The sequence below is a fragment of the Triticum dicoccoides genome, chromosome 6A (genome assembly GCF_002162155.2).
Source record: "Triticum dicoccoides isolate Atlit2015 ecotype Zavitan chromosome 6A, WEW_v2.0, whole genome shotgun sequence".
NCBI classification, from domain to species: domain Eukaryota; kingdom Viridiplantae; phylum Streptophyta; class Magnoliopsida; order Poales; family Poaceae; genus Triticum; species Triticum dicoccoides.
The window spans coordinates 336,505,439-336,528,875 of record NC_041390.1 but is presented as its reverse complement, the minus strand read 5'-3'; the positions used below and the strand labels follow the sequence as shown (position 1 = coordinate 336,528,875).

Genomic DNA, 23,437 nt, shown 5'->3' with positions numbered 1-23,437 from the left:
AAAAGGGCCTACAACACACCCACACTTCTTAATCGAGCAACTGCAGCAATTAAACAGAGTTAGCTGACCAAACTAAACAAAGAGTATTACTCCGGCTGGCGCTCATCAATCTCCGCCACCTCCTCCATGTCCATCTCACGCCCGACAAACTCCTCGGGAAGGGGCTAAATGACATCCATCACACTATACTCGGCAAGCATCTCGCCATCCGCATCCGCCATCTCTTTGGAAAAGGCCATCACGAGTTGGGCATGGGCAGCCGTGGTCTGGGCTCGGATGGCTCTATCGTGGCAAGGTATGTCGTGAAGGAACCGACGGCTGCTCGAACGCTCTCGGTGTTTGCCAACTCTTCGGACATGGGTTGCCGACCGTTATTAGAGAAGCTTCGTTCGATTTGTGCAGTGACCACCATGAGCTGGGCGTGGGCGGCCTCCATCAGGGCTAAGGCCACCGCTGCCGAACGGACAACTGTTGTGCCGCTCTCGCCAGTTGCTAACCCGGTCAAGATGTTGTTGTCGCCACCTAAGCAGCAGCAACGCCTGTTTGGGCTGCCTTGGACGCCCGGTCGCGGATTACGGTTGCGCTCACGTAGCTTGTTAGCTCGCGCATGGCGGCTGCAGCCGTGCTCGTGCCAGAGTGGGCCGCCGAAGTTGCCCTCACGACGCAGGTCCATGTCCCCATCTTTCAACGGTGACGATTGAATAGTGAAAAGATATTTGAGGAGCAAGCTAGTGTGCTTGACGCACCGGCTGTGGAGTGTAACCGACGCACCTTCTTGTGTAAGCCATATACGTACTACACCGACGGTGCTCCAAGATATGTTGTAATGCATGTCACACGGTTGGTGATAACAAACTATGTGCGATCTACTTGATTTTTTCTTTATTTGAAACACATAATGGGGTCACAACGACAAAGGAGCGTGCTTGAATTGCTACAACTTTTTATCTGTAGTGAACATGCAACTATAGGTGTGTTGTTAAAATTTTGTAATTATTCACGGTTCATTTGCACATTTTTATACATTAACTTGGTTTCCTAGGCATTCTAGGTGCGCAATTCAAAATTAAACTACATGCACATGCTCCGGTGCACCAAAGTGGGTTGTAAAAATCATATATATGTCCATGGGTTGATGCTTATCTCCCATGCAATAAATGTGGATGAATTTCAAACACCTCGACACCGTGGCTCGCCAGCAAATGTTGAGATACTTGGTATTGAAATTCTAGTAAATCCAAAACTCATCTAAAATTCATGAAACTTGGCATGCTATCATGGAACGACATCAACATGCTGTGGTAAAAAAATTATCCCATTTGGGGTAGGTTTGGGTATAAGCTTCTCATAAACTAGAGCTTCTCACAACAAGCCACATGGTTCTGGTAGGGAATGTGTCACCTTTGTGGATGAAACAACAGTTGTTGCCTGTTCTTGCTTTCAAATTTTTTAGTGTCAACATAGAACAACAGGAGTGTTGTCTTAATTTCTAGAATTTTTTTGGTTCATTTGGACATTTTTATACATTAACTGAGTTTTTCTATGCATTTATGTGAATAATTCAAATTTGAACTAGATGCACATTCTCCAGTGCATATAAGTGGGTTGAAAAATCAAATGTGTGTCCTTGGTTGGATGCTTAAGTCCCATGCAAGAAATGGGAATGAATGGCAAACACCTTGGCACCATCGCTTGGCCGCAAACATTGAGATACATGATTTTTAGAATTCTAGTAAATCCAAAACTCGTCTGCAATTCATGAAACTTGGCATCCTATCATGGAAGGGCGTCAACATGCTGTGGTAAAAAGTTGTCCCATGTGGGGCAAGTTTGGGTATAACCTTCTCACAAACCAGAGCTTCTCAAAACAAGCCTCATGTTTTTGGTAGGGAATGTGCCTCCTTTGTGTATGAAACAATATTCGTTACCTCTTCTTGCTTTCAATTTTTTTCCTAGTGGCAACATAGAGCAATAGGAGTGTCATGTTAAAATTTGGAATTTTCGGGATTCATTTGGATTTTTTTATACATAACTGAGTTTTCTAGGCATTGTATGTGCATAATTCAAATTTTAACTACAGGCACATGCTCCAATGCAGAAAATGTTTTGAAAAATCAAATGTGTGTCATTGGGTGCATGCTTAGGTCCCATGCAAGAAATGGGAATGAATTTCAAACACCAGGGCACCGTTGCTTGCCGACAAAATGTTGAGATACTTCGTTTTAAAATCGTAGTAAACCCAAAACTCGTATGAATTTCTTGAAACTTGGCATGCTATTATGGAATAGTACCAACATGCTGTGGTAAAAAAATGTCTCATTTGGGGCAGGTTTTGGTATACACTTCTCACAAACCAGAGCTTCTCCCAAGAAGCCTCGTGGTTTCGGTAGGGAACGTGTGTCGCCTTTCTGGACGCAATGACATCCATTGCCTCCTCTCGGCTTGATTTTTTTCTAGATACAACATAGAGCAACAAGAGTTTTATTCTAAACTTTGGAATTATTCGGGGTTCATTTGGACATTTGTATGCATTAACTGAGTTTTTTAGGCATTTTATGTGCATAATTCAAATTTCAACTACAGGCACACGCTCCAGTGTAGCAAATTGGGTTAAAAAACCATATGTGTGTCCTTGTATGCATGATTAGGTCCCATGCAAGAACGGGAATGAACTTCAAACACATCGTCATCGTGCCTCGACCACAAACATTGAGATGATTGGTTTTAAAATTATCGTAAATCTAAAACTCGTCTGAAATTTATGAAACTTGGCATGCTATGATGGAATGGCACCCGACATGCTATGGTATTTTTGTGTCCAATTTGGAAGAAGGCGCACTCAAATCAACAACCAAAAAAGGCATTATGAAACAAATAGCTGCCACCTTATCATCTCAAACGTTTCTACAGTTTAAATCATGGGCGTTTTGTTAAGCATTAACGTGATGCCACACATCACACTTATAATGACTAGGAGGTGCCATGCGGACAACTGCTTGAGTAGACAGGAGGCATGCGAGCGCAGTCCACTACGCAGGCTGACCTGGAGGCGTGCAAGATGTCCTCCAATGCGCGGGCTCATTAGGAAGCGTGCGAGTTGTATGCTGCGCGGGCTCACTGGGAGGTGAGCCCTTTGACTTCCATGGCCCCCCGCCTTGCTCGCATCCTCTCCATTAATGGCGCCCGAGCCGCTGTTTATGTGGACAACCTTACTGTTCGCCTCCATTCGCCTCCCGCATACCTCCACCAATGCCATGGTGCAGAAGTATCATCTGCCAGTAGTCTTCCAATTTAGTGAAGTTGATACCGAGCTGGATGAGATAGAAAATAAGGAGGAATAGAGCCTCATGGACATGGCCCTGGACGAGTTGTCCACAGCGGTTGCTACACCCACGCCCATCCCAGCTCCCATCCCCGCGCCCGTGCTAGCGACCATCCCCGTAGCATTGATGGGCTAGATGCCGAGCACTATCGCCACGATGGAAGCCACAGGCATCAGCAAGGTCACCGTGGCTCCGCACGAGCTCGTGTACATGCCAGCGTGCCTGTGCTCGTGCGTGCCCCTGCACCCACCGTGTAGCCGGTCCCTGTGCTTTTGGCTGCACCCGCCCTGCCCATGCCCGTGTGCACGCCCCCTCAGCGTCATGGGATGCCGCCATCAACCGCTATCTTGTAGCGCCGCGAGTTGTCGTCTTGCCGCTCCCCGCTCATCGATCACACAACAACAGGATGTTTGATTTCCAAGTGAAGAACATTCTGTGCTACCTTGAAGACTTCAACAACAGCATCCCGGAGGATGACAACAACAACACCGGCGCGGCATGCCACCTTCACCGCTGCCAAAATTAGTTTTTTTGGTTTCAGTATTGTATCTCGATAGTATGAATATAAAGTCTTAGTGTGACTGAATGAAAACCTATGGTTTGAACAAACTTTTGTTTTTCTCTCTAAATGTACAAACTTATCAAACAACTTTTTTTTAAACGTCAATGGTTTTTAAATTTAAAACACTCATCGCAAACGTTTTAGATAGAACACCCATATGCAAACCGACAGCTTTCCGAGTAAGCCAAGGGAAAATGTGTTGCGCTCGAATTGTGGAGATCTTCATAGCAAACATTTTAGATAGAACACTCGTATGCAAACCGACAGCTTTCCCAGTAAGACAAGGGAAAATGTGCTGCACAGGATTTGTGCAGCTCTTCATCGCAAATGTTTTAGATAGAACACCCGTATGCAAAGGGAGCTATGGTCCTTCCCCAGTAAGCCAAGGGAAAATTTGCGGCACAATATTTGTGCATCTCTTCATTGCAAACAGTTCATATTATAGACGGTATGCAAAGCGAGAGCTATGGTTCCTTCACCACTAAGCCAAGAGAAAATCAGGCACGCAGGATTTCTGCATCCCTTAAATGCAAATGATTTTTTCGGATGACGTGTGTGCAACCAGGTACATACAATTGGGTAAGATTTGCAGGTGTTATATTGGGTATATTGTCATTTGTCAAACTGGAAAGATTGACATTTGTTGATCTAGCAATATTGCCCTTTATCAACCTTGTAACACTGCCATTTGTCAAAATTTATGGCTAAACATCACTAGCACTATCTAATTTTTGCAACTAAAATTCAGTAAGCACATATTTCATTCATAGCTTAAGCAGTCATTCTTTATACAAATAATTCAACTCGATAGCTGAACCGACCAAAATTTTCCCCCATTGTTGCCAACCACGTACTGAAATAGCCAGTTCCACTATATATATACTAGCTAATTTTAAGTACATTATACAGTTCAACCACATCTATAATTATATGAAATGAACAAAATGGGCCCTAAATACTACTGCTATGGAGGGGCTTTGTACTACTTCCAGCAGCCTCTCCTCTGCCGAGCGCGCTCAGCAAGAGGCAGAGGAAGAGGAGCCTACCGACGAGCTGGACAACTAGAATCCAGTGCCTACCGCCGCTGCACCTTTAGCAGCGCTCACCTTGAATGTCCTCTACCGCTCCACATGACCCCTCTCGAATCGGAGGGACTCCTCGTAGATCTCCTCATTCCTCGCCTCTGCGGTGGCGTGTGCTGCGGCCACAGCGGTGATGTCGCTTGAACTACGTCGGTATTTCCCCAAAGAGGAAGGGATGATGCAGCACAGCTACGGTAGGTATTTCCATCAGTTATGAAAACCAAGGTATCAATCCAGTAGGAGAACCAAGCAACACTATGTAAACGGTACCTGCACACAAAGAACAAATACTTGCAATCCGACGCTTATAAGGGGTTGGCAATCCCTTTTCGGGTAACGACGCCAGAAATTGTAAAGTTGACGGGATAAAAATTGTGATTGATTGGATAAATAGATGTCATGGAAAACCACGACCACCTATGGGGCCATGAGCCCCTTTTGGTTTGGCGGGGGGATGGTCACGTTTCACAAAGAGGGGAGAAGCGTAACACAGCACGACAGAGATAACACAGGCAGTTTTACCCAGGTTCGGGCCGCTGCGAGGCGTAGAACCCTACTCCTTCTTTGGTGGATTGATGGTGGAGACGCGGCGCTCTTGCCCGACAGGGTTGCCTCGGGGCGAGAGTAGCCATGTGCGTATGAAAGTGTGAGGGTCCAAATCCTCTCTACGATTGCCATGAGCCTCCTTTTATAGATAAAGGGGTCACCACAGTAGCAAATCAGTCTTTACATACTGATTAGATAGCAAACTGTGCTATCATACCTAACTCTGCAGGCGGACAGAGCGCATTAAATGTGCCGCCTAGTGTCACATCACAGTGTGCCCAGAAAGCCTTGTCGGGTTGTTTTGCCAGCTTCGCGCTTGCTTGCTTGACACGTCTCAGGACGGGTGTCATTTGGAGGTGTTTTTTGTAGGAAGTGGTTGCCATGTGGCAGGAAGCAGCCACTTAGTCACCTAGGGGCTTGACACCGCACTCACCGATGACGTGCATCGCTTCGAGGTGGTGCGGTAGAGTAGTTTGCCTCCGCAAGCCCCGGCAGGCCTACCGGGATGATCTGGAGGCTTGCTTCTAGGGTAATCCCAACCCCGTCAGGCTCGGCTGCCCGACAAGGGAGGTTTTTCCCTCAGTGACATCTTGTCTCCATGGCTTGACTTGATCTTCTCGACCAGCTCTCTGATTCTTCAAAGAGCCGATCCCTTCGTGCTTGGTTTGATCTTGGGCGCTACAAACTTGTCCTTAGGCATGTGCATGGTCTAGGCAACAGACCCAAGGTTTGTTGCACCGATTGGAGCCCCGGGGCCTGGCCTGAACGCGCCGCCGAGCGTCATCGGGGTAGGCCCTAACCAGTGCACAGGCAGGAGCATAGTGGTGGCTTGCCCTTTTGAGATCTTCTTTGCTTATTCATTGACATGAGCCGATGTCACTTTTCGGTTATCCCGCGCGTCGTGTAACACCAATTGTAGTAGGCTATATAATCGGCCACACCTTGCGGAGCAGTAATTGCCATCCCACTATTCTTTCCGCTTCAAGCGCTTCCGCCACGTGTACTACATGCATTGCGTAGGGTTGGTGGCGGATGCGGAGGGTACAGGAATAGGTGCCATGCCAGAAAGCCAGGCGTCGTGGATTAGAGCAGAGGATCGGCCTTGATTCTTCAAGCCGTTAATGGTGAGGAGGAGCCGGATTGGTCAAACGGGGCGGCAATCTCCATGGAAAAACCTAGCCCCTTCCGTCGCCGCCTATAAAAGGGATGCGGGGTGAGTCGCTTTCCCCCACATCCTCCTCCCCCCATTCTTACCATAGCCTCTGCTTATCATGGCGAGAGGTCGGTGATCTGGTGTTGATCCAGTGGCGACAAGAACTTCTGCTCGACAGCGCCTCCCTCCTCCTTCTAACGATGCGTGGGTTGTGCCCGTGGTGACAGGAGGCACAAGGGGATGTGGCCGAGGTCATCGACAGCGCCTCCCTCCTCCCCTGATGGAAGGCCACTTTGGGGACAAGCCCCTGGAGTTCATCATCAGGCTGTACAAGCCCCCACACGACCGTCTCCGTCTCCCCACCACATTTTCAAGGGCGATGAGGCTCGAGCAGCTGCGGGCGTTGAAACTGCACATAAGGGGCTGCGGGAATGGCAACATTCCAGTGGATGTAGATTTCCCCGCCCCTCATGCATGTCATGTACTTCCGTCGAGGATGGAAGACTTTTGCTCGTGCCCATAGCTTGTCGGAAGGGCACGTCCTCCATTTTAAGTTAATGGAGGACGGTTTCCTTTCCGTCAAGTTTTTTCGGAGCTCTGGTGCTCGCTTAGGGTGTTGCATGGAGAGCTCGACTGACGATGAAAACTCCTCCACGAATGATAGTGTAACGCCCCAGATGTAACATTCCTTAATTGTAACTCTATTTGCATTCGTGTTCGTCTCATGCATCCGGTCATTTTCCCTGTTGTCCGTTTCGGAATCCGACACTCACACATGCACCCGTTGCACCCCTCATATCTTGTTTCGCGAGCGGGAGAAAAATGTTCTTAGAATGGGCCGAGATTTGTCGAGTGGCCTTGGTACATCACCAGTAGGCCGCCTGTCAGATTTCGCTCCATTTGGAGGTCGTTTGATGCCCCAACGGTTAACTAGGTAACCGTAAAAACCCCTCTCTCTTTGCAGCCCAACACCCCTCCACAACAACCCACTAGCCCATCTAAACCCCCTCCATGCTCTCCGTGGTTGGATCACGATCGTGTGGGCGAAAAGTGCACCTCATTTGGACTCTCCTAGTTCCTTCTACCTATAAAAAGGCCCCTTCTGCCCCATTTTCAGGCGAAACCCTAGTTCCACCCTCTCTCGTCGCCGCCAGACGCGTCCGCGACATCCGGACATGTCCGCGACGTCCGGGCATGTCCGCCGCTGCCGCCCCGACGAATTAGCATCCGCCACCAGTCCCGCACCGCCGCCAGGCCCGCCGGGGCCCGAGGCCGGCCCGCCTCGGCCCATAGTTGGGCCTCGCCGCCCACGCCTCCCCGCCCGGCTCCGCCACCGCCCGCTCGCCGCACCGCTGCCGCCACTACAAGAAATCTGCTAATACATGATGGTTCTAATCTGTCATGGAGCGGTGAAAAACTGTCATGCATGATCGTTCATGACGGACATGAAATCCGTCATCTATATCGCATCATAATTTGACCTGGTACCATCATTGACGATCCTTGGCTGTCATGGATTTACTTCCGTCGTGCTTAACGAACAGGCTTGTTAACGGCGTTAACATGTTTGCCATGTCATCATTTGACATGAATCTGACATGGCAATCCATGTAGTAATCAGCCCATTTAAAATCTTGACCCACTAAATTTCAACTAGGTCTAGTAGTGGGGTCCCATATAGTATCAGCCCAATTAAAAGTTTGGCCCATTAAATTATGGTCCATCTAAGGCCCACTAATTCACTCCAAGCGATATGTTTTGTAAAAAAATGTATCTTTATTTATTAAATGAGTAATTGTTACATAAAAGCCCCGGGAAATACGCATGTACAGAAAAAAAGATCAAAAGTACTTATGGACGATGTTCGGCTGAACAACACTCGCCCGATAGCTAATCCAACCGGATGCTACTGTGTAGAATTTTGGCCGGCAACTGTGGTCTATCTAGAATGCTAAAAAAGATCGCTAAAAACTTACAAATTACAAACATCGGACGAAACACTAAGCTACTCTCCAACTCCTCAAGCACTGGTGGCGCTCGTCATACATCAAACAGGTTCATCCCCGTTCCTTTGTGGCCATAGATCTGGCCGTACACACCAAAGTCATTAGAGGGAGAGACCATTTTCGCAACCATATCACCAAGACCAATGCTCCTGAACGTCAACTTCTCTGTACTGATGCAGACTCCATGGAACATAAACTACCTGCGTGTCGAGAAACCATAAGAATGTCTTGGAATATCAGAAAAGAATGTGATGGCAAAATCAAAAGCAACAGTGGGAGAGGGACCTGGTGGTACATGTGGCTCACAGCCTGCCGAGGTCGGTGAATATGACAAGGCGACGGAAGTGTCACCAGTGGAGACAAATGGATGGCACCAGGCTTAGTATGGCATAGCAGCCCAGATGCATGGGCCCGTTAGTATATCTTCGCAGGCACGCAGCCCCTGGCCTCCACAAAATGCATCGAGGATGAGATCTCCCTCAAAAAAAGAGAGGATGAGATCCCGCCCGTCCGATGCGGCGAAACTCCACCTCGAGCACGTCCGTACTCATTGCGCCAGGCCCATCCAGCTTTGGAACACACACGAGGGACCTGTTATCCCCTTGCAACAAGATGGCCACCATCCGCAGAGGCGACGCTGCACAAAGGTCCGCCTTCAGGGCCGTCCCCGCCTAAGGGATGAGACTATTGTTGCGGCGGCAGATGGCCGTGGATGGCGACGTTGCGGTGGCCGCCAGCCTTTTTCGTGCAGTGGCGGCGACCATGGATGGGGAGAGTGGATGGCCGTGGTTGCTGCGGCAGATGGCCGTGGATGGCGACGTTGCGGTGGCCGCCAGCCTTTTTCGTGCAGTGGCGGCGACCATGGATGGGGAGAGTGGAGGATGGGGGGATCTGGAAGAGGCTAACCGAGATCCACTTCCTTCAAGTGGAATAGAAGAGTGCGTCTCGTGGGTGGACGGAAGGAAACACAAGAAAGAGGGGGAGGTTTCCTTGCCGTTGGATCTCAGGGGTATAGACGGCATGGATCTGCGATCCGTGGGACGCTTAGATCAACCAATCACAGCGCAGCTTTGGCCTCACGCTGGATTGCCACTTTGGCTGCAAACCTAAGTGGGCCTCTATTGATAGCGAGGCCAGCGCAGAATTCAGTTCTTTTTATTATTCAAATAACCAAATAAGGGAACCTTGTTGAGTAACTTGGAAAAAGAATTATAATATATATCACAATAAAATTTTACTGTAAGATTCTACATGCAAGTTTTTTTCTAGGATATTCCATAAAATGAATTTCCGTGTGTCCATTGAAATTAATTCCAGTTTGACCTACATATATATCAACTAAGGTTGAAAACATTGCTGGGCCATTTCCTGTAGAAATGATATATTCTTAGTGGTTTATATTTGAGTGTAGAAAAAAAATTATTGACAAACAAGGAAGCAACTAATACTTTGCCATCAAACCCAAATCATTCCTTGTCGAAACCATGCGTTTTCATCAAAGATGTTTCGGCTTTCATGTAGTGCATGTCATAATTTTTATGAAACCTTCTCAACATTTTACTACAAACTTTGGAGGTTATATGATATGAGGGCACCATGCCCAATATTTTTCATACTTCATTTGTATTCTCCAAAATTATGAAAACAATAAACTCCATGTTCAGGGTTAAGACGTGGCACCCTCGTGTTTCGAATTCCTTCATTTTCTGGGATCGGGCCAAAACATAGACTCAAGAACACAAATATGATTTTTCAAATAATTGGCACCAACTTTTTCATTCAATTGTATTTGAAAATTGAATTATATTCATTAAATGCCTACAAATGCACTAATTGACTTACATAGAGAAAACTTACACTGAAAAATGCTAAATTTTTGACATGGATCATGTAATGGTGTATGTTGAGTACAGAAAAAATTCAAGGCCAACTGATGATGCAGCGGTTGCTTTGCCTCCAAACCTCACCCGTTATCTCTTTGAACCTAAATTATTTTCCGAAGATTGTCCGGTTTCTAAGCACCATACGTCACAACTTTTGTGAAATTTTCACCACGACCTCCATGTGTCGTATGAGGGCACCATGCCAAGTTTCATGTTTTCCAGACTTCGTTACCATTTTTAGTAAGGAGAAAAACATATATAAATAACATTTGAGCTATATCAAAATGGTAAGCACCTAGTTTCGGACATGCGAGGTCGAGGGATCGAGTCTGGACTGGTAGCCTTTTTTAGTTCAACAAGAGCTAGGCCACAACATTTAACTAAGACAACCAAAAAAGCGTTCGTGCATTTGAAAAAAGAATTCAAAAATGATTTTGGAAAAATCACGTGTTTTAGAAAATTGTGGGCTTACTTTTGAAAATAAAATCATGCTTTCAAATAATTGACAACGTGTATTTCCAAAAAATTCAATGTGCTTCTAGAAAATGTTCAAATATTTTTAATACATTTCTAAAAATTATTATTATTACAAACAATATTTTATATGCAAACTGTTTTTCAATAATTGTGTATTTGTTTTTAAAAAATACAATGAATATACACAATAATTGTGGGTGCTTGTGGCATGAGTGAATATATGTAACTTTCAAAATTTACAGAAGTTTTTAAACAGTTTTGTTTAGCTCTTCAAGATAACTATATAATGAAATATAATAAGTACTCAAATACACAATATTTGTGTATTAGCAATTATTTTGAACTTCTCTTACATTTATTTTTCAATGGGAAAAGCCAAAAGAAAAAGAAAACGAATTTGAAAACAAATTGTAAGAAAACCAGTAGTTGATCATATAATTGGGCAAAAAATGTAGCCATTTGATAAAAACACACTGCACATGTTATCGTTTTTATAATAGTTTGTAGTTTAGAAATACAATCATGATACACAATAATTGTGCGTGCTTGTGGTCCGGAACAAAGATACATAATTACTTTTATATTTCATTTTTTTTCAAATCCTCACAAATTTACAAAGAGTTCATGTTTACCTCTTCAAGCTAAAATATAATGAAATATAAAAAATACACACCAATTTTATTTGTTAAAAAATACTTGTTCAACACTTTTTTATATACGATGAACATTTAAAAAAATACTTTGTTCAACATATTTTCAAATATTTGTTCTACATTTTTCCAAATACGTGCTCAACATTTTCCAAATACTCGTTTAACATTTTTAAGTACTTTTTCAAAATTTTCATGCACCTGTTCAATATTTTTAGTACTTATTCAACATTTTTTAAATATGTGTACAAGATGTCTAATAGTTATTCAAATTCTTGTTCAACATTTTTTAATGTGTTTTTTGGGAGAGTGTTTTTGCAATATATGTATTTAGAATATTTTAAAGTATAAACAAAAGTAAGAAATAAAGCAAAAAAGAAAAACATGCAAAAAAGAAAGAGGAAACAACAGCTGCTTACATGCGCACGTGGGCTGGCCCATACGCTCGCTGGCTTTAGCGAGTATATGCGACTCGCTGAACAACGAGAAATAGCGCTGCCCTACTGCTAGTTGGTTTGTTAGCTTGCACGGCTCTAACATGACATGTACCGTCCCTAAAAAAATAACATGTATTTTCTATGTACCTAAATATTAGTAATTTTGGTAGTAGGGAGTACATCTTAGACTCGAATCTCCTGCTACACCAAAAAAATTGAAATTATTTTCTCTCTGTCATATATTAACATGTGTGACCTATATGTATTTTCTCTGTACCTAAATATCCTGCTACACCAAAAAATTCTCCTACTACCGTCCCTAAAAAATAACATGTATTTTCTCTGTACCTAAATATTAGTAATTTTCTCTCCTGCTACACTTATACTGTGCGCTGAAATGCCAAGGGCTGGGTTGTAGGGACTTGTGTTAATATGTGTGATTATATGTAAATAACTCCCGTGTGAGTCACAGTGTCAGTCTAGCCATAAGCAGGCAGTTATGTGTATTTTTGGAGGCAAACTTATGTGTATATACTTAAGGAAAAATGGTTAGATTCGGGAGGTTCTTTTTTTTCCTTCTAAAATTTCTTTTTAAAATTCTCATGACGTGTCTTGTGTTCCCCTTGTATAGTACATATGTCAGTCCGAATCGAACCATTTTACCTTAAGTATATGCACATAACTTACGGCCAAGATTAAGGGTTTTTTTATTTTTAAAATTTATTTTTATTAATGCATTCTTTTTATTTTTATTTATTTTTTATTACCACATCAGACTGACATATTGGCCATACAAGAGGAACACAAGACAAATCAGCACGAGTCATCCATGATGGTTCGGACATTATATATATTAAAAGAAAGGCTAGACCCAGCTCCTTGATTCGTGACAGTTTCTGTGACAGTTCCTTTGGGTCTGTCATAAGTGGGCTATCGTGTTGGGACCTAACCTCCCCTTGCGGATCCGTGATGGTTTCTATGACGGTTCCAAGGAACGTCATCAGGAATCCGTCATGGATTAACAGGTTTCTTGTAGTGTGCCGAGTTCACCGCTGCCTACCGTGCCTCTCCGCCACATCGCACCGCCCGGCCGCCGCCTCCGTCGCGCCACCGCACGCCCCGCCGTCTCCACGCCACACCGGCGATTCACCGCTGTCGCCATCCCTCGCCGGAGGCATCCTCGCCGGATCCAAGGAAGGGTGGATCAGATCCACCCATCCCCGCATCCAAACGGTCTCCCCGTGCCTAGATCTCTCCGTCCCAATCTGGACGCCGTTGACTTTTCCCTCGAGGTTGAATTTCTTCTAAGTCCCCGTATATCCATCTCATATGTGCTACTTCATCATGTCGTATCTCCATGCCCGTAGCTTCGATTTGTGCCTATGATGTATCGAAATGATCGCCTCGTGATGCTCTTCATGTTAGTGTTATTTGCATGCATGTTACTATTCATATTGATGCCTTAATCTTTGTTGAAGAAGTGCTATATGTTGTTGTCTGCTGGAATTCATCATAACTTGTTGATTTGTCATTTTCATAGCATTTTGTGTGTGCATCCTTTGAGCATCATGTCTACATGTTTTAGGAGCATCTCCATGCCATCTTTACACTGGTGCAAGCCTTGTATTTTTGTGAGATTTGTGGTGACTAGCATAAGCATGCAGAGTAGGCCACATGATGTTGTTGATTTCAGGCACTTAGTAGTTTTGCAGTCTTTTCCAGTTACATTATGTTGCTATGTTGTATTGTTGCCACGAGTAGATCCATGCATATTTTGACGAACTTCAGTAAGGGTGTTTTGATGATATGGTTATGCTCATTCCTTCCATGCATCTGGTTGTAATTATAGAGTATTGTAGATTGTCATTACAATGCTCTACTTTTGCTAAATATTATTTTTTTGAGCAAACACAGTAGGGTTAATATTGTTTTTTTGAGCAAACACAGTAGGGTAAAAACCCTACTGTAACTCTATTTTCATTGATATTGGGGGTGTTATACATAGATGGATTACAACAAGGTGAGGAGCATAAAAAAGAAAAGTTTACAAATAGTCCAACCATCTTTGCATTCCCTCCTTTAAACTAGGTCTGACTCTTTACATGATGGTGCCAAAATGTTCCTTGAAACATGAAATACAGTAGCTCAAATCCCTTACTTTGTTATCAAAAATGATGTTGTTTCTGTGTTTCCAGATTGTCCAACAACCAGCAATTAGTCATTGTTTAAAGGGTTGAATCTGATTTCTGTTTCTGGCTTCAATAAGCATATCATTGCAGTTCAAATCAGTGTTCCATTCAAAGCCAATTGATAACCAAAAGTTTTGGCTGAAATCACATGAGAAAATGAGATGTTTCATGTATTCATTAGGCTCATCATCACATAACACACAGATGGAACTCTCAATGTAGAAGGTTTTCCTGGTGAGAAGATCTGTGGTGTTTAATCTGTCCAGGAGAAGGAGCTAGAAAAAGAATTTTTGTTTAGGAAGGCAACCAGACTTCAAAATCCATTGGAAGGGCTTGGGAGCTTTCTCAGGGCATCCCAAATATTCAAAGTATACCTTCTTAGCATTATAATGTCCAGAGGCCCATTTAAACTTCCAGATATCAGGTTCACTGTTACTCATCACACCATTAATGAGGGCCATGAGCTTTGTGCTTTGTTGGACAGCCATAGAAGACATAGGTAGGTGGAACATGCTATAGAAGTCATTCTCACTTTCAATGCAAGCCTTCTGGAGTGAGATGTCTTTGTTTATGGCATAGGAGTATAGGTGTGGGAAACTGTCTTTCATTGGGTTGTCATTCCATTTGTCCTGCCATAAAGAAACGGTGTCACCATTACCAGCAATACAAGTTGTGAGGTTTTTGTATTTGTCAAGAATAGAGCAGCAATCTCTCTACCAGAATGAGCCAATCCTAGTTGGGAAGTGTGGTAGTTCACCATTTCCATAGTACTTTCTCCAAATAAGTTGCACACATGGGATATCCATTTTATTGAAGAACTTGTGTAAGAATTTGGTCAATAGTGCTTTGTTGTGTGCTCTAAGATCTAGAACACCAAGGCCACCAGCATCCTTGGGTAAGCAAACTTGTTCCCATTTGACAAGGCATTTGCCAAATGTATTGATGTCCTTACCATACCAAAGAAAACTTTTGCTAGATTTTTCAAAATGATCCAAGATGGTGAAGGGCACCCTGATACAACACATGGCAAATATAGGTAGTGCAGTGATAATAGCCTTGAGGTGAGTGAACCTACCTGAATATGACATCATTGTTGCAATCCCAGATAAACTTTTATCTAATCTAAAAAACATTGGCATGAACTCCTCAACTCTTGGTCTGGTGGACCCCATTGGCAGTCCCAGGTAAGTGAAAGGCATACTTTCTTTTTTACAACCCAAAATACTAGCAAGTTGAGTGGCTTTTTCATCAGAGATGTTAATGGGTACAAGATAAGATTTGTGGAAATTCACCTGAAGTCCAGTGAAATCTGAAAATATCTTTAAAGTCTCCACAACATGTGAAATATGATGAGGCACAACTGGCATAATAATTAAGGTGTCATTATCATATTGGACAATAGGGTATGACATGGAAGCAGGTTGCTCAATGGAAGTATTGATGTGGCCATTATGCCAAGCTTGGTTAATCAGGATCTGTAGCAATTCAGCAGCAATAACAAATAAAAGAGGGGAGAGAGGGTCCCCTTGTCTTACTCCACATTTGCATTTGATTTTCATCCCTGGGACACCATTTAAAATTACAGAAGCAGAGGCAGTCTGTAGGATGTTATTGATCCATCTAATCCATTTGTCTCCAAATCCCAGGTGCTTGAGCATGAAAAGAATGGCCCCATAGTTGATTTTGTCAAATGCTTTCTCAAAGTACACTTTCAAAATGACAATGTCTTTCTTAGACTTGTGGCACATATGGATGTACTCAAAAGACCATGCTAGACAATCTTGAATGTTCCTGGTTTTGATTAAACCATATTGATTCTTGCTTATCACAGGAATGATGCATTTTTGGACTTTGTTTGCAAGAAGGTCAGTAAGGATTTTGATAGGCATACTTACCAAGGAGATGGGCCTGAAGTCATTGGGAGTTTCTGGGTTTTCTTTCTTAGGGATCGGGGCAATATAAGCAGTATTAATTGGAGCAAGATCCACACACTCTGATTGGAAATCCTGAAGAAATTTATAGATACTCTCTTTAATAATATGCCAGCATTTCTTCATGAAAATGCCACTAAAACCATTAGGTCCAGGGGATTTGTCATTAGGCAAAGAATTAATGACATCATCCACTTCTTTCTTACAGAAAGGTTGTTCCAACTCCTCTTAATTAATTGATCCGGATAGGTGATCAATGTTGAAGTTCATCTGGGATGTGCCAGCAGTGCCAATCCTGTTTTTGAATGAGTTCCGCAAAATAGCTGCTTTCTGCTCATGATCATTAACAATCAGGTTATCAGTATTGAGTAGGAAAGTAATATAATTACTTCTGAAAACATGTGTGGCAATAGCATGGAAAAATTTGGTGTTTTCATCACCCATCTGTGCCCATCTAATATTGGCTCTAATTCTCCAATATTTTCTTTTGGCCTCAAGAAGTTTATTAGTGTGTTTGATCAATAACTTCCTGATGTTCTTATCATGTTGAAAGAGATCTCTTTGATCTTCAATACCATCTAGGAGCTTAACATAGAAGCAGCAGTTTTCAATGGTTTTATTGAGCTGTGAGAGCTGCTTGCTCCAGATCTTCAGTCCTTTTCTAATGGATTTAAACCTAGCCACCAAATTCTTTGCTGAGTCAACATAGCAAATGCAATTACTCCAACAGTTAGAGACAGTGTCGATAAAACCTTTAAAGTCCAACCAGAATCCCTCAAACCTGAATATGTGGCACTTGGGGATAATGCTGTCAATCTGAATATTTATGGGGACATGATCAGAGGAGAGTTGGGCCATGGGGGTTGCAAGAGTGTTTGGGAACTTGCTGGTCCAGTCAGCACTGGTGAAAATCCAATCAAACTTTTCCAGGAGAGGAGTATCCTGCATATTACTCCAGGTGAACTGCGTGCCTTTCCGTGGGATCTCAACTAGATCAAGATTGATAATGATATTGTTGAAATGCATCATGTCATTGTGGTCACCTCTTCCTCTATTCCTATTCTCAGGCTGTGACGCCCGGATAATTAAACTACAGTAAACCCTCGTTAATGGTGCCATGTCATCACTTTACTGTTACTAATCCGCGGTTGATAGAAATCGTAATCCAAATTCAAGTTCAAACTAAAGTGCAAAATTCAAATTTCTCAAACATGCAAAATAAAATGTTCAAAGTGTTGCAAATATTCCATAATTATTTATGGTGGTGAGCCAACATTTTTTTAAAGTCTTTAATTGCTCCTAAGTATATATATATCAGTGGCTAAAAATAATAATTAAATGCCTTTTATAAATTATAAAATATTAAACTAAATTTTTTAGGTGTCAAGCTTTTTGTAGCAGTGCTCAATGTTTCCTAGTATTTGTTTTGTCCAACTCCACATTTTTTTGCAAAGTCATTTGGTGGCTTATTTAAATGCAAATGGAGGCTGTTAAAAGAAAACAGAATAATAAAAAGAAAACTGAGAAGAAGAAAAGAAAGAGAGAGCACGTGCCCCCACTGAAGCTCACCCAAGTCAGCCCACCTAACCCCCGGTCGTCTTCTCCTGTTCACGATCGTGCCCGAACAGGATCGCGTCCCTGTCGAACCACCTCGCCGGCCATGCCGTGGGAGGATAAGGCCTCCACCGAGGCGCCCCTCCCCCCAGATATCTTCTTCACACTCGCCTCACTCCTCCTCGGCGCCCTCCCTCCCAGATCCATCTTCTCTCTCTCCCTCATCGTCCTCTCGGCTCACCCGAGCGCCTACGTCGCCGTCGTTGGCCACCACCGCGGCGACCGTCTCCCCCGTGCCTCTCCAACCTGTCCGTCTGCACCAACGTCATCGACTGCGTCCTCCCCGTCCACAAGATCGAGCTCGGACCCCCTCGACCATGGGGATCGGGTTCTTCCCCGCACCTACGGCCGCCGACGAGCTCCGTCCGCTGCGACCGTCCTGCTACTACTAATTCGTCGCTGGCCCTTCGTGTGCCACACCGTGAGCCTCTACTCCTTCTCCTTCTCTTCCCCGTTGGATTCGGTCCATTAGCGCATCTTCCGCTCGTTGCCGTAGCCTACGGCCGCTAGCACGACTCCCTCGCCCGTGCTCCATTGGCCTCTGGCCATGACCGGCTGCACGCGACCGCGTCCCCGTGCGTGCTCGCCCGCGCGTGGCGGTGCCTCCGCCGAGCCCACCGTCCTGCTGCCGCTGCTCATCGCCGGCCGGCGTTGCGGACGCCATGGCCGGAGCTCCGCTCCCGCGCGCGGTCATGCGCCCCTGCCGTGGTCCTCACACGCACGCGAACCCCATGCATCGCCGCTCCCTGCGTTGCCGCCCACCGCGCCCTGTCTCTGCTCGCACCCGCCGTTCGCGCCCGCCGTGGCCACGTCCTTGGACTGCACCCTGTAGCCGCCCCGCGCCTACTTCGCGCGCGCCTGGCCGCGCCTGACCGCGCCGGCTGCTACCCTCGCCGCGCCTTGCCTCCACCCCACCCGTGCTCGCCTGCTGCTGCTTGCTAGTTGCTACCATGGCACTGCTGCTGCATCTACTACTACCGCTGCTAACTGTACTCTGTACTGCTAGCTGCTGAAGATGCTACTAGCTAGCTTTTCTCTTTTTACAATGACTAACCCTCTATACAGCCCGTAAGCAAAGTCTAAACGGTTATTAACATTAGTAAAAATAATATGAGTAGAAACTATACATGACAAACTTCATTTTATCCCATTGGAACAAATCCATTTAATGCATGGAATAAATCCTACGAAAATTACAAAATGCTATCTTTTGTTAACAGAAAACAGATTTGTGTGTTGCGTGCTGTGTGTGGTGTGTGTGTTGCGTGTGTGGCCGGCTGGGCCATTGTCCAGTATGCCCGGCCCCTTGTTTAATTAGGACTAGATTAGTTAGTGTTAAATTAGTGCTAATTTACTTTAATAGCAAATGACATGTGGACCACCCTGTTTGTTATCTCTAATTAATTGACTTAATAGACACAATGCCCATGACAAGTAGGACCCACTAGCACTGTTCACACATTGACCAAAGTCAACTTTGACTGTTGACCTGTTGGCTGGGCTTTGACTGGCCCCACATGTCATTGACTGTGGCTGGCCCGGTCAGGGTATAAAAAAATCAACATTATTTAAATTCGAAATAAATAATTAAAACAATTTCAGTATATTAATAAAACTTTAAAAAATCATATAAATTAAACCGTAAGTCAGATGAAAATGTTTTCTACATGAAAGTTGCTCAGAAAAATTGAACGAATCCGGATACGCAGCCCGTTCGTCCGCCACGCATCCCTAGCATAGCAAATACGCAACTTTCCCCCCTTCGGTTCGTCTGTCCGAAAACGCGAAACACCGGAGATACTTTCCCGGATGTTCCTCCCCTTCACCAGTACCATCTTGTACCTCGTTAGGGCACACCTAGCATCACGCTTTGTCATGTCATGCATCGTCATGCATTTGTTTGCATTATATTTATTGTTTCTTCCCCCTCTTCTCTCGCTAGACATCGAGTGCTGGGGAACGTAGTAATTTCAAAAATTTCCTACGCACACGCAAGATCATGGTGATGCATAGCAACGAGAGGGGGAGTATGATCTACATACCTAGTAGATCGACAACGGAAGCGTTTGGTTGATGTAGTCGTACGTCTCCACGATCCGACCGATCAAGCACCGAAACTACGGCACCTCCGAGTTTTAGCACACGTTCAGCTCGATGACGATCCCCGGACTCCGATCCAGCAAAGTGTCGGGGAAAAGTTTCGTCAGCACGACGGCGTGGTGATGATCTTGACGTATTACTACTGCAGGGCTTCGCCTAAGCACCGCTGCAATATTATCGAGGAATATGATGGCTGGGGGCGCCGCACACGGCTAAGGAATAGATCACGTGGATCAACTTGTGTTCATGGGGTGCCCCTTGCCTCAGTATATAAAGGATGGAGGAGGAGGAGGCCGGCCAAGGCTAGGTGCGGCCAGGATGTGGAGTCCTACTAGGACTCCAAGTCCTAGTAGGAGTCCAACAAGAGGGGAGGAAGGGAGAAGGAAGTGGAGGAGAAGGAGAGGTGGCCGGCCCCCTTTTCCCTAGTCCAATTCGGACTAGAGGGGAGAGGGGGCGCAGCAGCCCCTTGGCCCTTTCTCCTCTTCCCACTAAAGCCCATCAAGGCCCATTGCTTCTCCCGTAACTACTCGGTACTCCGAAAAATACCCGAATCACTCGGAACCTTTCCGATGTCCGAATATAGTCGTCCAATATATCAATCTTTACGTCTCGACCATTTCGAGACTCCTCGTCATGTCCCCGATCTTATCCGGGACTCAGAACTCCTTCGGTACATCAAAACTCATAAACTCATAATATAACTGTCATCGAAACCTTAAGCGTGCGGACCCTACGGGTTCGAGAACAATGTAGACATGACCGAGACACGTCTCCGATCAATAACCAATAGCGGGACCTGGATGCCCATATTGGCTCCTACATATTCTACGAAGATCTTTATCGGTCAGACCGCATAACAACATACGTTGTTCCCTTTGTCATCGGTATGTTACTTGCCCGAGATTCGATCATCGGTATCTTAATACCTAGTTCAATCTTGTTACCGGCAAGTCTCTTTACTCGTTCTGTAATACATCATATCACAACTAACTTATTAGTTGTAATGCTTGCAAGGCTTATGTGATGTGCATTACCGAGAGGGGCCAGAGATACCTCTCCGACAATCGGAGTGACAAAACCTAATCTCGAAATACGCCAACCCAACATGTACCTTTGGAGACACCTGTAGTACTCCTTTATAATCACCCAGTTACGTTGTGACGTTTGGTAGCACCCAAAGTGTTCCTCCGGTAAACGGGAGTTGCATAATCTCATAGTTATAGGAACATGTATAAGTCATGAAGAAAGCAATAGCAACATACTAAACGATCGAGTGCTAAGCTAATGGAATGGGTCATGTCAATCAGATCATTCACTTAATGATGTGATCCCGTTAATCAAATAACAACTCCTTGTTTATGGTTAGGAAACATAACCATCTTTGATTAACGAGCTAGTCAAGTAGAGGCATACTAGTGACACTCCTTTTGTCTATGTATTCACACATGTATTATGTTTTCGGTTAATACAATTCTAGCATGAATAATAAACATTTATCATGATATAAGGAAATAAATAATAACTTTATTATTGCCTCTAGGGCATATTTTCTTCAGTCTCCCACTTGCACTAGAGTCAATTATCTAGTTCACATCGCCATGTGATTTAACAGCAATAGTTCACATCACCATGTGATTTGCACCCATAGTCCACATCGATATGTGACCAACACCCAAAGGGTTTACTAGAGTCTATAATCTAGTTCACATCATTTATGTGATTAACACCCAAAGAGTACTAAGGTGTGATCATGTTTTGCTTGTGAGATAATATTAGTCAACGGGTCTGTCACATACAGATCCGTAAGTATTTTGCGAATTCTATGTCTACAATGCCCTGCATGGAGCTACTCTAACTAATTGCTCCCACTTTCAATATGTATCTAGATCGAGACTTAGAGTCATCCAGATCTGTGTCAAAACTTGCATCGACGTAACCTTTTACGACGAACCTTTTTGTCATGTCCATAATCGAGAAACATATCCTTATTTCACTAAGGATAATTCTGACCGCTGTCCAGTGATCTACTCCTAGATCACTATCGTACTCCCTTGCTTAATCAGTGCAGGGTATACAATAGATCTGGTATACAGCATGACATACTTTATAGAACCTATGGCCAAGGCATAGGGAATGACTTTCATTCTCTTTCTATCTTCTGTCGTGGTCGGGCTTTGAGTCTTACTCAACTTTACACCTTGTAATACAGGCAAGAACTCTTTCTTTGACTGCTCCATTTTGAACTACTTCAAAATCTTGTCAAGGTATGTACTCATTAAAAAAAATTATCAAGCGTCTTGATCTATCTCTATAGATCTTGGAGCTCAATATGTAAGCAGCTTCACCGAAGTCTTTCTTTGAAAAACTCCTTTCAAACACTCCTTTATGCTTTACAGAATAATTCTACATTATTTCCGATCAACAATATGTCATTCACATATACTTATCAGAAATGCTGTAGTGCTCCCACTCACTTTCTTGCAAATACAGGCTTCACCGTAAGTCTGTATAAAACTATATGCTTTGATCAACTCATCAAAGCGTATATTCCAACTCCGAGATGCTTGCACCAGTCCACAGATGGATCGCTGGAGCTTGCACATTTTGTTAGCACCTTTCGGATTGACAAAACCTTTTGGTTGCATCATATACAACTCTTCTTTAATAAATCCATTAAGGAATGCAGTTTTGTTTATCCATTTGCCAGATTTCATAAAATGCGGCAATTACTAACATGATTCGGACAAACTCAAGCATAGATACGAGTGAGAAGCTCTCATCGTAGACAACACTTTTGTAACACCCCGGATGTAACTTTCCCAATTTGTACTCCAACTCTTGCTGTTTCCGGCGTTAAGTTATATTTATTTTCTCGGGTTCGGGTCTTTGTCTCCGTGTGTTGTTTTCGTTTTCATGCATCTCATATCATGTCATCATGTGCATTGCATTCGCATACGTGTTCGTCTCATGCATTCGAGCATTTTCCCCGTTGTTCGTTTTGCATTCCGGTGCTTCGTTCTCCTCCGGTGGTCATTTCTAATTTTATTTCGTGTGTGGGGATTAAACGTTTCCGGATTGGACCGAGACTTGCCAAGCGGCCTTGGCTTACTACCGGTAGACCGCCTGTCAAGTTTCGTATCATTTGGACTTCGTTTGATACTCCAACGGTTAACCAAGGGACCGAAAAGGCCTCGTGTATGTTGCAGTCCAACACCCATCCAATTTGGCCCAAAAACCCACCAAACTCTACTCCATGTCCTAGAGCGTTCGATCACGATCGCGTGGCCGAAAACCGCACCTCATTTGAACTCCCCAAGCTCCTCCTATGCCTATATATACACCCCCCATTCCAATTCCCGGATCCTCTCCCCCCTAACCCTAGATCCGCCGCCACCGGACAAAGTCTGTCGGGCCGGACGTGTCCGACCCGAGCCCCGCCGCCACGTGGCGCCTCCCCATACGCCGCCGCCTCCCTCCACGCGCC

General features: G+C 44.4%; 1 protein-coding gene and 1 long non-coding RNA gene across 3 annotated transcripts in view; one reads left to right on the top strand and one right to left on the bottom strand.

Moving 5' to 3' along the window:
• Nucleotides 1–8,420: 8,420 nt before the first annotated feature.
• On the bottom strand, nt 8,421–9,640 carry LOC119316876. Its single transcript, XR_005153389.1, has 2 exons — nt 8,958–9,640; nt 8,421–8,872 (listed from the first exon to the last, which is right to left on the bottom strand). It is a non-coding gene; the product is annotated as an uncharacterized LOC119316876 (long non-coding RNA).
• Nucleotides 9,641–17,877: 8,237 nt separating this feature from the next.
• Nucleotides 17,878–23,437, top strand: part of LOC119316875 — an 8,022-nt gene continuing 2,462 nt past the window's right edge. The window contains exons 1-2 of one of the 2 annotated variants that reach the window (XM_037591258.1): nt 17,878–18,274; nt 22,163–22,217. In XM_037591258.1, the coding sequence (XP_037447155.1) occupies nt 17,900–18,274; nt 22,163–22,195 (408 nt within the window). In that variant the 5' untranslated portion in view covers nt 17,878–17,899 and the 3' untranslated portion in view covers nt 22,196–22,217. Of the gene's footprint in view, nt 18,275–22,162; nt 22,218–23,437 lie in introns of those variants that run through there. The other variant, XR_005153388.1, reaches the window with a different exon arrangement.